Source organism: Meriones unguiculatus, chromosome 1, assembly GCF_030254825.1.
Source record: "Meriones unguiculatus strain TT.TT164.6M chromosome 1, Bangor_MerUng_6.1, whole genome shotgun sequence".
In the NCBI taxonomy this organism is placed as follows: domain Eukaryota; kingdom Metazoa; phylum Chordata; class Mammalia; order Rodentia; family Muridae; genus Meriones; species Meriones unguiculatus.
Window position 1 is genome coordinate 21,320,206 of NC_083349.1, and position 15,166 is coordinate 21,335,371.

At 51.0% G+C, this 15,166-nt stretch overlaps 1 protein-coding gene across 3 annotated transcripts in view; it reads right to left on the reverse strand.

The window, feature by feature from the left end:
* Positions 1-5,363: 5,363 nt before the first annotated feature.
* Cttn (cortactin) overlaps positions 5,364-15,166 on the reverse strand; it is a 33,027-nt gene continuing 23,224 nt past the window's right edge. For all 3 annotated transcript variants that reach the window (XM_021634022.2, XM_021634013.2, XM_021634003.2), the window contains 5 exons: positions 12,871-13,019; positions 10,748-10,837; positions 9,532-9,697; positions 7,675-7,746; positions 5,364-6,785 (listed from right to left, as the gene is read on the reverse strand). In XM_021634022.2, the coding sequence (XP_021489697.1) occupies positions 6,649-6,785; positions 7,675-7,746; positions 9,532-9,697; positions 10,748-10,837; positions 12,871-13,019 (614 nt within the window). In that variant the 3' untranslated portion in view covers positions 5,364-6,648. The remainder of the gene's footprint in view (positions 6,786-7,674; positions 7,747-9,531; positions 9,698-10,747; positions 10,838-12,870; positions 13,020-15,166) is intronic.

Sequence of the window (15,166 nt, forward strand, 5' to 3'; positions counted from 1 at the left end):
TGAAGACAGGGAGCTAAGGTTGATCCATCTCAAGGTGGAGTGTCCGGGGGTGGGAGGCAGGGTGGCTGTCCTCCTCTGTGTGGCAAAGAGTGGCACAACTCTTTCATGAACGGCTCTCTCACATGAGTACAGGGAAGCCCGAGCAGCTGGCAGACTGGAGAATACATTGTGGCCAGTGAAATGACACACATGGGACATGACTGCAATTCTGGGTGACTGGACAGGCAACTAAGACTGAGCTATCAGCCTACACAGCCTTTGTGTAAGGAGGGATCACAAAGAGACACGTAGGCGCTGTCCTTCACACTAGGTTGTGACTGGGCAGGAAAAGGTGGGTGGAGATGTTGGTTACTGTGTCTTAAGACTAGAGGACCTGAAGAGACACCTAAGAAATTACACTAAGAAATTTGGGAGGTGCAAAATGGGTCACCCCACAAGTTGGGGATGTAGCCTGTTGGTAGAATGCTTTGCCTCGTGTTCATGAAACTCGGCATTTGCTCTCCAGTGTGGAATTAGACTGGACATAGTAGCAGATGCCTGTAGTTCCAGCACTCGGGGATACCATACTGTCCTGTTTCATAAGCATCTGACCAAGACCTGCACCTTCCCCATGCTGCATGGCCTTCCTAGGAAGACAGAGAGAGAGAGAGAGAGAGAGAAAGAGAGAAAGAAAGAAAGAAAGAAAGAAAGAAAGAAAGAAAGAAAGAAAGAAAGAAAGAAAGAAAAGCATGCTTACCCCCAAATATGGGAAGCACAGACAGGACAATGAACGAACATCCACCTTGGTGAAATGAACACGTTTTGTATTAGCTGCTTCTCTGTTGCTGTGATAAAGCACCATAACCAAAGCGGGGCCTGGTATATACCTCTAATCCCAGCACTCAGGGAGACAGAGGCAGGTGGATCTCTGTGAGTTGGAGGCCAGCCTGGTCTACAAAAGGCAAGTGCAGGACAGCCCCGGGTACACAGAGAAACCCTGTTATGAAAAAACAAACAAATACACACACACACACACACACACACACACACACACACACATCCACCATAACCAAAGCGACTTATAGAAGGAAGGGTTTATTTGGGCTTACAGTTCTAAAAGGGCGAGTCCATCACGGTAGGAGGCACCACAGCAGACAGTAGGCATGGTGACTAGAGCAGAAAGATGAGCTCACGTTTTCAACACAAGCAGAAAGCAGAGAGTGAACCTCAAGTAGAGCAAGGCCTTATAACCTCAAACTCAGCTGCCAGTGACACACTTCCTCCAAAAAGGTGGCACCACCCAAACATCCCCCAGCCAGCGCTACCAACAGGGAACCAAGCGTCCAAAACCAAACCTACGGGGACACTGGCCATTCAAACCGTAAGTCTGTCAGGGTTGCAGGAGCATGGGTAGCTACCCCACTAAAAGGATCAGGGCCACGAGGCTTTTCCTGTGATGTCCGCCTGCTCCTTCCCTTTTGGAATAAGAATGTCTACTCTCTGCTTTTATATGATGGAAATAAGTATTTAATTTTATAGAAGATCACATTTAAAAGACCTTGAACTTTGAAAGTGTTGGAATTTTTAAAGACTATGAGGGTTTTTCTAAAACATTTTTTTAAAGATTTATTAATTTATTATTTATACATGTACTCCCTGCACGCCAGAAGAGGGCATCAGATTTCATTATAGATGGTTGTGAGCCACCATGTGGTTACCGGGAATTGAACTCAGGACCTCTGGAAGAGCCGGTGCTCTTAACCTCTGAGCCATCTCTCCAGTCCCGGTTTTTGGTTTTTTAAATTAGAATGCATTTTATATTTTTAGATAAACACGAGGCCCTGGGGACAAAGGATGGAAGGTGATGGTTTGAAAGTGATGTGTTTATGTGTGCTGACGGGGGGGGGGGGGGGGGGGCGGGGAGGGCAGGGTGATGGCTAGATTTAACTGTCAACTTGACCCTGTGTTAGAGCTCTGAGGGGAGTTTAGATGATGACTGCAAGCGCCTGACTAGGTTTCTTTCATTCTATTTTTTCTTAACTCTCTTCTGTTTGAATTCTGAGCCACTCTTAAACTTCCAGGGGCTGCCTCCAAAAGTAGCAGGGAACTGAACCTTGGACTCTCAGATTCAGGCTCAGGAGCCCTGCCAGCCGAGCTACCCGAGCTTCCCGGAAGCACCTGATTGGGAACAGGAGGCCATTGTACCTGTTTTCTAGTTAGGAAGCTTGTTGCAGGTGATGAGCCTGAGACAGGGGTGGAGGAGCGCAGGGGGCGGAGCTCCAGGAAAGCCGCCACCCTCAGCCCAGCCCACTCCTCAGAGCCTCTGCCCTCCCTTCAGAGCACCCTCTTCTTTGTGGTGGCCACAGGGAAACTGGAGTTGGCAACAGCAGAACCAAAGGCCCCCTGAGCCAGCCCTAACAGACCAGAGCTGTCCCTGGGCCACTTCATCTTCTGGCCTCGCCTGGAAGACACAGGGCCTACCTGAACACAGCTGTCTCCACTCTGTGCACTCCGGAGCTTACCACAGTGACTTCAGGACTCCCTGGAAGCACTGCCCCTCCCTTCACGGCTCCCCTCACTGTCAGGCTGGCTATCAGCAGAACTTGAGTCTCCACCATGAGGCCCCAGCAGCTCAGAGCATACTACTGTCCAGAAATCCCCTCGTACTCTGTGTCTTCCTCAGGCCACAGGGGGCTGGAGGGTGAAACTGATCTTAAGATGGGTAGTGAATTACTCCTGTCTGAGTGGAGGCAAGAATCACACTCTAGCCTTTGAATGCCAAGCAAGCATTCTACCACTGAGCCACACCCCTAAGCCTCTCTGAGAGGAAAACCGGTATGAGGAGGACCATGTACACTGGCTGAAGCCCAGAAACATCTACCTACAAAGTCCTGTTCCTACTAAGTCTCTGTCCCTGCCCCACTCATAGACAGAGGGGACCAGCAGTGGTTACCTTTACATTCCAGGCACCCCATCGCTGCTCGCCCTCCAGTCACGTGAAAGCCACCTTGGTTCCCCAAAGTGGCTGCAATCTCAAGGGCAGAAAGCTCTCTACTGTGGCAGAGGGGTGAGAATGGCTCTCAGGCTTAGATCCCATAAGCCACACTGGCATTTGCTGCTGCCATACATGGCAGGGCTGGCTGCCATACATACCCAGGGCCTTGTGCCTGGAGGTCACATTGGCACAGCAGAAATAGGCACTATAGGCACTATAGGGGGAAAAAAGGCTCCCACAGGCAGACCAGGTGACCCACAGAAACCACCCCCATCGGTTCCCAGCAGTGGAGGGTCCAGGAGGAACAGGACAAAGGGGCCGGCCACCTTCTCGGTATTCTAACTAGGAAGTGGGTGACTGCATTCCTGGACTGGAGCCAGCCCTCCAGCAGCAGACTGGAAGTGAAAGTCTTCCCAAGTAACAAAGCCAAGTGCACATCTGGGCAGCCCCACAGATGGTCACAGCCAGGCTGCAGAGGGGTCAGTGTCCCCAGTGCTGGGGCTAATCGCCACCAGCAGTGACTCCTGCATCTACAGGTCTAACAGTGCATACACCAGCTCCCCCATGTAAAGCTTGAGAAGGGAAATGGCCACAGCTAAGAGTTGGGTCTCTGGGCTTGTCTCCTTCATGAGCGCCACCCAGCTCTGGAAAATGAATGCCCATTGTTGCCCCACTGCTTCAGGGGTGCCAAGAACAGCTTCCGCTGATATCCCAGAGTCCTCTGCACATCCACCTGGGAGCTGCTGGAGGAGCAGCCCCCTTGCCACTGAGACCCACACAGCACGCAGCTCTGAGCAGGTCCCAGTGGTTTGTTACCCCTTCATCTGCCCGCTGCTTCTCTGCTAACCCTGGCTGGCCCAGACAGGCCCTCCTCATTACTCTCTCCACACTGCTGAACTGCACCCTGAGGAGAAATGATACCTTTGGCTGTAGCACAACCATCAGGATTCATTTAGAGGCTACTTCAGGAGTGTGTGTGTCTGCCCCACACTTAGAGAGGTCAGAGATCAACCTCGGATGTCACTCCCCAGTAACTGTCCACCTTGTTTCATGAGGTAAGACCTCTCAGTGAGACATGGAATACACAAATGGACTAGGTTGGCTGGCCAGTGAGCCCCACAGACCTTTCAATCTCCACCTCCTCAAGGCTGGAATTACAGGCAAATCCCATGGCATCTGGCTTTTAAAAGATTTAGTTATGTGTATGGGTATCTTCATGTGTGAGCAGGTACCCACAGGGACCAGACGCATGGGATCTCCTGGAGCTGAGGTTACATGTCTGGCCCAACATGGGTGATGGGAACTGAACTCAAGTCCTCTGCAAGAGCAATACAAGTTCTTAACCACTGATGCATTGCTCTAGCTCCCCCAAGTCTCCTTTTCAAACCCTGCATGTGGCTTTTTAAAAGACATACTCTCACTGTGTACCTAAGGCTGGTCTGGAATTCAGACCTCAACATGCCCAGGATCACAGTCACGCACACCCTTCTGAGCCTGCCTTTTTTTCCTGGCTGGCCTTGAACTCACTATGTAGACCAGGATGACCTTGAACCAGATCGGCCTGCCTTTGCCTCCCAAGTCCTGGGAAGAAAGATGTGAGTCACCACACCTGGCTGTGCACCTGGCTTTTCAAACTGAGTACTGTAGACTGAACTCACTCATGACTATGAAGGTGTTTTCAGTGTGACAGGACCTAGACCAGCAGTTCTCAAAGGGTCAAATGACCCTTTCACAGGGGTCACCTAAGACCATTGGAAAACACATATTACAATATGATTCACAGCAGTAGCAAAACAAAAATCATCTTATGGTCGGGGGGTCACCACGACATGAGGAACTGTATTAAGGGGACAGTTGCAGCATTAGGAAGATTGGGAACTACTGCTCTCGACTCACTGGAAATGTAGGCCTCTGGGCCTGCCTGCAGAGACTATCTGATATGTCAGCTGATGTGGGAGGACATCTTAACTGTGGGCAGGACTAAATGTGACTGGACCAGCTGCTTTCACTCCTGCTGCCGTGCCTTCCTCGCCATGATGGACCCTTGAACTGTGGCCCAAACAAGCCTTGCTCCCGAAGGCTGTTTTTGCCAGGATGTGTTATTACAGTAACAATACAAAGCCTAAGACATGCAGCAAGCACTTTACCAACTGAGCCTTCTCCCTGCTCAGATCCCGGGCAGAGAAACTGGCAGCCTGAGAGCACGTCAGCCAAAAGCACCTGTCAAGGAGCGGCCCTTCAAGGCGCTGGGGCTGCCCAGCTGTCCTGGCAAGGGACGGTGCAGCCTTGATAAAGGACACCTGAGCTGGACCCCGTGGGAACCCAGCCGCAATGCCACCTTCAACAGCAGAACATGGAGACCAATTACTACAGGAGACCACACAGCAAATGGATCAAAAAAAGTTTATTCGGAATATTTAATTTAAAAAAATCCATACCTATGAGATGTGCTACAGAATTTCAGATGATAATTCATATAGAAAACCTGACCTAACAACAGAAAGGCAAGGATTCTGCAAGAAAGCACATGGGGAGAAAACAGGCATCGAGCCTCATGTGTCCCAGTGGTGGGGACTCGTCTATAAGGACATGCTGTCTGCCTGCCTGTGCACAATCAGCGTGGCCCAGCCTCCTGTTGTCTCAAAGACTTGAAAGCATCTTAGGGACAGTTGCTCCAGGAAGCAACTGGGCAGCAGGCACCCAGCATTAGTTCACTCCCAGTCTTGCTTTCAGCCACTTCAATCAATCAACCAACCAATCAATCAATCATTCGATTAACTGAACAGATTTGGCAAAATAAAAAGAACACAGCTCCCTCGCAGGGAGCATGCTTCTGGAAGCTTGCAGGGAAAAGCCTGCCTGGCCTGCCTGCCCAGCCAAGTGGCTGGCCACACACAGCACACTCTGGGCTCCTCAGGGGTCGTGAGCAGGGCTAGGACACCCTGCCGCTGACTCCCACGCTGCAAGCCAAGCCCAGGAGAGCGACCAGCACATCTCTTAAGATGCGCTTTGTGCTGTGGGCCTTGAATGCAGATAGGAGAAAGTAACACTTGAAGGAAAGGCAAGAGAAGAGGTTCAACCAAGACTAGGGCGTCAGGGGAGGTACAAGATGAGATGAGATAAGGAGGCGGAGTACAGGAAGCCTGGGATCCTGGCTGAAGTTGTCAGCACTGACAGACAGGACCTCCCACATAGTGTCAACGCTCCAGGACTCCCAGAATCCCCCTCCACTGCTACCTCACTTTCCTTTGGTCCCCTTTCCTCTTCTTCCAAACACTGGACCCCAGAAAGCCCCCTCGCTGAGTGGCCGCTCCAGGAGCCTTCTGGAGAATCCGACTGCCATGGGGGAGGGCGGGGCACACAAGGCCACAGGTACCACCAACCTCAGGAGAGGCACAGACCCTGAAGTGGCTACATACCACGGTCAACCTGGCAAACTGGGATGCTGAAAGTAATCACCCAGGTTCTCTATGAACACGATTATCAGATATTAGCAAATTCTGTGGCAGGACATGGCCTGAAGCATCAGCAGAAGTATTAAATATAAAGGCAATACGTATATTCCCTTCCCCACCTTCAGAGAACAGAAACAGAAACAGAAACCAACTCAAATACACGCAGATGATCTGTAGTGTGAACCCCGTGCTGGTGCTGGTCGGTGCTGGCCGGATGCCCTACTGCCGCAGCTCCACGTAGTTGGCTGGGAAGAGCCCATATCTGCCTTTGCACACCCCGCGCCACCAGCCATCGTCAATCATTTCTATGTTGGTGATGATGTCATCAGGGTCAAAAGAGATCTCATCATCGCCAGCTAGGGAGGGAGAGCAGAGAGAAACTCAGATGGAAACATCACCTGACCAGGTGGAAGGATATCACAACTGAGACCGAGACACCTACCCAGCAAGGGAGAGGGGTGTGGAGAGGATCTTCATGGTTATACACATGACAAGGGCAAGGGAGAGGGATGCCGGAGGGATGCTAAAGTTATACGTGAAAATCTAGACTCTAGAGAGATGTGAGGTGATGGTCAAAAAGTCACAAAACCCATGTGTGCACAGGAAATACATGCCAGGCCTCTGTTTAGAAAGAAAGGGGACTAGAGAATCAAGCCATCTGGGCCTGGGGCCTGAAGAGTTGAGGGAGTCCCAGACATGCATCCCCGTAAAATGCTGCTCAAGTGATAACAAGACTAGGCCAGGAGGAATGGACATGCTGACTTGACACAGGGAGGACCCTGTTGTTTCTAAAGGCCCCTGACGAACGGAGCAAGGTAGCCCTTGAGCACATGTGTGAGGTGTCCTTACTGGGAGAGTGGGGTAAATTCTTGCGGAACCTTGTCCCCAGTTTGTACAGTGAGTCTGTCACGTCTAGGGAGGCTCTGCAGTTTCAGACACCCAAGGATTCAGAAGATAATGGACAAAGGGGTGGGGCAGACATGGGCATCCTTGGCACTTCAAGATAAATTGTAGACATTGTTCCCAGGCACAGTACTGTCCACCTAAGGTGTCACCCGATGGGAAGACTGAGGTAGAGGGATTGTTTTAAGCCTGGGAGTTCAAGGTCAGACTGGGTAACAGACACTGGTTCAAAAGCAAAGATAAAACAGCTTTGTATTTGTGTCCAGAACTGGTCTCAGGAGGAGAATGGCTGGGAACTTCACCTGGGACATTTGTGGCCACAGCCCATAGTCAGTGCCTTACCAGCTTGGTAGTCATACAGGGCGATGGCTGTGATGCCCAGGTCACTTTCGTATCCATCGTAGGTGTCATCCTCTGTAAGCAAAGCAGAATTGCTAAGCAATGTGCCAGGTCCTCCAAACATACTTACCAAGGACTGATGGAAAAACATGCTAAAATAAAGAGCTCCTGATAGCAGCTGAGCTCCTACGTGGTAGGTGCTGGGATGGAGGAATCAGAGACCTCCTAGGGACAAAAGAACTTAGCCAGGAGGTGGTGGTGCACCAGAATAGGCAGAGGCAGGTGAATCTCTAAGTCTGAGGCCAGCCTGGTCTACAGAGTAAGCTCCAAGACAGCTAGGGCTACAGAGAGAAATCCTACCTCAAAATCAAACAACAACAACAAAAAACCTACTATAAGACATTTTCTTAATTAGTATCACCTCTGGGCTGGTGGTCCTGAGTTCTTTAAGAAAGCAGGCTGAGCAAACCATGGGGAGCAAGCCAGTAATCAGCACCCTTCCATGGCCTCTGCACCAGCTCCTGCCTCCAGGTTCCTGCCCTGTTAAGAGTTCCTGACTGGCTTCCTCCATTAATGGACAGTGATGTGAAGTGTGAGCCAAATAAACTGTTTCCTCCCCAATTTGCTTTGGTCAGTGTTTTATCACATCAAACCCTGACTAAGACAGTTCTTGGTTTTCAAGAGTAAAAGCTTAGCCACCAACTCTGACCAACTTCTATAGAGAAGTAGAGCCACATGGACAAGAAACAAGTAGGCCAGCCTGGGCTACAGACTGAATGAGACTGTGATGGCTTGAATAAGAACGGCTCTTTCGGGGTGGAGAGAGGTTCAGTGGTTAAAAGCACTGACTGGCTGCTCTTCCAGAGGTTCTAAGTTCAATTCCCAGCACCTACATGGCAGCTCATAACAGTCTTTGAATGTAGTCCCATGGAATCTGATGTGTAGATGTACATACAAACACCTATACATACATGAATAAATCTTAAAAAAAAAAAAGAATGGCCCCCATATATTTGATTGCTTTGTTACCAGGGAGTGGCACTATTTGAAAGGATTAGGATTAGGAGGTGTGGTCTTGAGGGAATGTGTCACTGGGGGTGGTAGGCTCTGAGGTTTCAAAAGCCCAAGCCAGGCCCCAGCAGGTCCCTCTCCCAACCTGCCTGGGGATCAGGACATAACTCTCAACTTTTTCAGCACTATGCCTGCTAGGCCTGTTGCCAAGGCTCCCCGCCATAAAAATAACAGACCAAGCCTCTGAAGTGTAAGCAAGCCTTGATTAAATGCCTTAGAACTGACTTGGTCACAGTCAGTCACAGCAATAGAACAGTGACTAAGACAGAGAATGAAAAAAAGTCTGATGCCACTAAGAGGCTAGGGCAGTGGAGGCTTGGCACCAAAGGCTGCTCTAGGCCCCCCAGGCTGAGAGCAGCTGAAACACTCTGTATCCATCCCTACAGGGGGGATGAAGAATGCCCTTGGTCTAGTATTTCCTTGGAACCTTGTTTTCAAAGTAAAAAAACCTCACTGTTTGCCTGCTCAGGCACTGGTTCATCTTTAGGGTAGAGGAGATGTGGCCTTTGAGGCGGCTGGGCAATAGGCAGTGCCCTCCGAGGGAGGACTCACCAAGCCAACAAATCCCTCCCCGCCGCAGCCTCAACCATCCGTGCAGCACAGCATGGACCCTCCCAGGACTGCAGGATAGGAGCACTACATCTAGCCCTCCCCAGTCTAGGAGGTGACACAGAACTCAAATTCCTGGACAATTGCACAGCAAGCCAACCCTCCCTGGGGAGCACAACGCGGGGAGGGTTTCTCAGGAACCTTCCCTCCCCTTGGCATGGCTAGAGTGGGGTCCAGTACCTGCTTGGTAGTGGCCGGGAGCTTCGGTGGTCTCGTAGACAGGTTCTGATGTGTAGGCTAGGCCTTGCTGGCTGCTGGCCTCAGGGACACCTGCGGCCTCAGTGCTGTACACGGGCTCCGGCTCACTACTTCGGTAACTCGGCTCTGCCTTGAACGGAACTGCATCCTGGGGAGAGACAAACAGACATCTTTCATGTTATGACGGAAGAGCTCCACTCACAAGTGACCTCCATGGTCAGACAAAGCAAGGGAAGAATGGAAACTTCATACACAGGGAGCAGGGACAGGAAGCTTCCTGTGGCGGGGAAATGTGCAGAGTAAGCTGCCACAGGACACAAGGAGATCACCCAGGTCCAGGACCAGTCCCATATGGCAAGATGGTGGCAGGCAGAGGAGACTGCAAGGCTAATAGCCAGTTCCTGTTTTGATGGCTCCACACTGGACCCTGCCCCATCTTTCCACCAAAGCACCTCAGGCATTCCCTTGGCTCCTGTTCCCAGTTGATCACAGGACCCATCCCTGCCCCTAAGAACGGCACTGTCAACAGCCTCATCAAAGAGCCAGTATCTCGGTACCTGGCCCAGCAGGAGGCCTGGCTATGTGGGAATGCCTCTGTTGGTTAGGCCACTAGCTACAAGGCCACATCCACCTGGCAGGGGACAGCTGCCTGTCATTCAGGGTAAGTGACAATGGTAGGAGAGGGAATCCTGGGGATGAAATGGACCCCTAGGCCTAAGGTGTCCACACTGTCCCAGCACCCATGAGCAATGTTACCTAGCTAATGAAAGGGCAGTGCGAGGACTGGCTGGGATCCATGGGCTGTGGTTGTGGGGAGAGGGGCTTATTTCAGTGAGGGAGCCTCGAGTCCAGGCAGAGTGTGGGAGATGCTAGGCAAGGATGAGACAAGGACTTCACAGAGCTTCATGTGAGGAAGCCACAAGGACCAGAGAACAAGATGCTCAAGGGGCTATGGGAGAACACTGTCTCAGGGCCAAGGGAGGTTTGGTACCAGGGGGAGCACAGTTGGGAGGACCAACACACTGAGCATGCAGCATCCTCCCAGAAGTCACAGGGAAAGGAGGGTCACAGTGCTAGGGGCTGCCCAAAGGTAAGAATAGCCAACCTATGGGGACACCTTGCCCCAGGGACACAGAAGGGGAAGGTGACGGGAGTCTGCAGGAGGCTAGAGCAGCCAGCTAGTCATATGACTACCCACCTCGTAGATGGGGCTGGAGGGCGGTCCGTCCTCAGCTGGTTGAGGACTAGGGGATGCAGGGGGTGTCTGCTTCTTGGCTCTGGCTTGCTCCTAAGACAGAAGGACAGCAAATGCATGGTTACCGGGTCAGCCTAGAAGTCATACCTGCCACTTTGTAAAGGGGTGGCACCCCGGTGAGAAGCTTGGCCCCTGCTGGGAGAGCAGAAAGCCCTGATCACTGGGTCACACACTCATGCCTTCTACAGGGCTCTGGCCTGTGGCACTCCTGGGTCATAAGGTGGCAAGATGCACAGAGATGTGCGGTGGACAGGGACACTGGACAGAGGTGCAGGGTGGCATCAAGCCGCCGTTCCATCTTGCTCTCTGCTTATTTCCCAGTTTGGGACTCTGAGTAAAATGCTACCATGGGACAAGAATGTCGGGGGCCTTTGAGTGGGTAGCTTCTGCATGTGGGAAGACAGGTGGGCTGCTCTTCATAGACCATGCCCCCACAAGGCAAAATCCTGGTTCCCAAGACCGTAACACAACACCAACCAGAAAATAGAAACCATTCCAGCTGTGAGTTGGTCCGAGGCACCCCAAAATCTTGACAAGAGGAAGATGGAATAAAGACAGCTAGGAGGAGTGATGAGAAATGCAAAGGGTAGGTGAGGGAGGCAGCTCCAAGCCAAAGAGCCAGTGCAGCCTAGAGATGCTGATGGTAGCACCCAAGGCCTCTGAGACCACAGCTGGGCAACATACCTCAGCATGCCTGGACTTCAGGGCTCCAGCACCAAATGTGGGGTGTTCTAACCACTAGGGGAGCAAGCTCAGACAGCAACATGGGAAATTTACTGAGATCTACCTGTCCCCATGGAAGATGTTCAGGGTTGCAGTCAGGCCCAGAGACAGGACTGAACTTCACCTATCCACTCCATACCCCCACCCTCTACCCTTCTGTCTAGGGAGAACAATGGTCACACTATGTGCTCTTGAGAGAAACACTGTAGAGATCTAACACAGTCTCTGCAATCAGGAAGCTGTCTGTCCTGGAGTACTAGAACAACCATGGCAATCACCAAAGATGAAACACCCCAGGCATTGGTGGTCCTGTGCACTTAGGGGCAGGATCACTCTGGGCAGTTCAAGCCTCTAGCACAATGAGGAGGCCAGGCTGTTGAACCCATTTGTAACTACAGGCTGTGGGGTTCTTCCCAGCTCTCCCTATACCCAGCTGGGTGCCAAGAAGAGAGGGTTTACAGTCACACAGATTCTGAAGCACAAGGAGGCCAGGTCTAGTCTCGTCATTTCAAAACTGAGAGGAGAAGATGGTTTAAGAAATGAGGCAGGTAGAGCAGAAGAGCACCACCCAGCAGAGGAATTAGTATCAAGAGAATCGGATACCGGAACCAGGCAGTTATCCAGAGCCACACGGCTCTGTCAGCCTGCAGAAATCTTCTAAAAAGGAGACAAAACGCTGTAGTATGCTGCACGTGCTCTGTGGATGAACAAAACCTGAGGTGTGAGCCCTCGCTCTGAGCCTGGGCCTCCCAAGGAGATGTATACTTTATAAACTCACAGTCACTCCTCCACGCATGTCCTAAGACACACTACTCCAGGCTCACTGTCAGTGCCTATGATCTTCATGCCATCTGCCAACTGCACAGCATCTCCTTTAACCACACGTCTTCCCCTGGGAGGTCCAATGCCTCCTTGGGAGGAAATGTCCATCAGCTTAGATGGAATCTCATGTTTATCGATTACTTTGCATGAGCTACTGAAGATTCTGCTTCTCAACCAATCTGGAGAGCCATCGCCATCATACACAAGTGGCCATGGGACCAGAGAGAGGGGGGCTGAGGATTGAAGGTGTCCAGATAGTGGGTGACCAAGTTAGTCTGCCTCACCCTGTAAGCAAGCTTCCTACTAGACCCTCCTGAAGCTAGCTGGGGGCAAAGAAACTCCTCTCAGTGGCAAGCAAGTATATCAGAAGCTTTAGGAAAGAGCCCTTCCCCCACACCCACTTCCTCTGCTCCAAGCAATGACTAGAGTGACAGAAAAGGAACTTCCTCCTCACAGTGTGCCCCACTGCAAACTCAACAGAGGCAGCTAGGCTTGGAAGAGGACACAGCACCATTACTCACTTCCAGCTTCCTTCGAGCCTCCTCCTGCTCCTGCCTCTCTTTGGCCATCCGCTGAGCTCTCTCTGCTTCAGCCTTCCGCCTGTCCTCCTGCTCTCTCTCCTTTGCCATGTTTTCAAAGTTAGCTCGGATATTACTGGTTTTGCTGGTCACTAGAGGGAAGAGAGGACACAGATGTCTCAGAACACTTCAACAGGACAAAAGCCACACCAGGGTGACCTTACAGCAAAGTCATCCTCACCTAGGGGGAAGCATAACAACAGAATACAGTCAACTCACCTTAAGCCAGCCACACACAAAGCCCAAGGGAGATGGATGGGTGTCAGAAGCCCTGGGTCTGGGTCAGTTATTCTAGACACTGTCATAGTCAAGCAGCACAAGCTAAGCTCCGTAACCATGACAGCTGGGTGGGGATGTGGCTCAGCAGGAGAAAAAGACTTAAAATTCTCCAGTGAGGAACTGCGGTGTGGCTCAGTGATAGAGGCCCTGCCTGGCATACACAAGGCCCTGGGTTCCATCTCTAGCACCACCAAAAAAAGAAACAAACAAACAAAAAAAAAAAAACCAAAAAAATAAACAACAACAACAATAAAAAAATGGAAGGGAAAATAGTTTTAAAATGGAAAAAAAAAAAAAGCATTGGTTTTCAATATAAATGGATCCTATCTATGGATCCTTGAATATAACCCTCCCCACCCCCATTCTGTGTGATGAAAGCAGACAGGGTATCAGTCACGACCAGTGAAAGCCTGTGTCAGGAAGAGGCTTACTGAACTACTAAGCTCGCAAGTGAACAGGTTTGTTCTAGGAACACCATTTTCCCTAAGAAGCAAGTTTTAGTGTCTGGCAGGCATTTCCTCCAAGGTGAGCCTGACTGGTAAAGAATATGTATTGCTGAGCCAAGTATGGGGGTGAATGAATGAACGAATGAATGAGGAAAGAAAGTTCAGGCTTCAGCTGGGTGGTGTGTGCCTTCATTCCCAGCACTTGGGAGGCAGAAGCAGGCGAATCTCTGAGTTCAAGGCCAGCCTGGTCTACAGAGTAAGTTCTACAGTACAGCCAGTATTACACAGAGAAACCCTGACTCAAAAAAAAAGAAAAAAAAAAAAAAAAAAGATCAGGATCAGGCTGTAGGCAAGCCTGCTGGGCATTTTCTTAATTACTGATTAATGGGGGAGGCCTCAGCACATTGTAGGTAATGCCGCCCCTGGAATGGTGGTCCTGGGTTCATTAAGAAAGCAGGCTGAGCAAACTATGGGGAGCAAGCCAGTAAGCACCCTCCATGGCTTCTGCATCAGCTCCTGCCTCCAGGTCCTGCCGTGCTGAGTTCCTATCCTGACTTCCTTCAGGGATGAGCGGTGGTGTGGAAATAAGCCTCTTCCTCCCAGAGATGCTTTCGGTCATGGTGTTCAACACAGCAAAAAGCATCCCTAACTGATACGATACAGCTGTCATTTAAAGCCTGTAGTGAGCTAGCTGACAGCTCTGACATCTCAGATTGTACGAAAGGTGAGTAACAGGCTACTCAGATCTGTATCTGAAACAGACAAGGTCCGGGTAGCAACCCACTGGTGAGCAAGGCTCTGGAAGTGTTCAGAGACCACAGCCTGGGGAATCCCCTGCCTCATGCAGCTTCCCTGAGAGCACCCTCTCCCCATGTCTACCCCAGTCATTCCTGTTCCCGTGGAAGGCCCCAGCAGGCAGGAGAAACCTGTGGTCCTGTGACAATGGAACCCTGCTCATCCGTCTGACACTGAGGCTAACTTCCATATTGCTACATCTAAGCACCTCACAGTCTTGTTTTAAAAATATTTTAAAATATTCTTTCTCCCCCTTTTTTGAGACAGGGTCTCACTCTATAGTCTAGTCTGGCCCAAGCCTCACTATGGAACCCAAGCTGGCCTGGAACGTGTGGCAAGCCTCCTGCCTCAGCCTCCCAAGTGCTGAGGTTTTCAGCATATGCCACTATGCCTGGACCCTTCTAATCTGACAGACTGCAGATATCAAGCTCAAGTGGTGCCTGCAGAGGCCTTTGCAAAAGGCCCTGATGATTTTCATGTACCAAAATGCCCCAAGAACTGCTCCTGTATCTGCAGTGGCCAATGGTTACTACCTACTGGTGTGAGCTGGGGATTTCTATCCTACATGCAAACGGCACTCTCTGGATGCGTCTCACTCCTCACATGCCCAGTAGGCACCTGAAGAGACCTGTTTCTGAGCTACTGGACAAAAGCTTGTGGATAACAGACTGAGAAGCCTCTTCTGGCTATAGCTCCTCTTCTGGCTACAACCTCCTCAG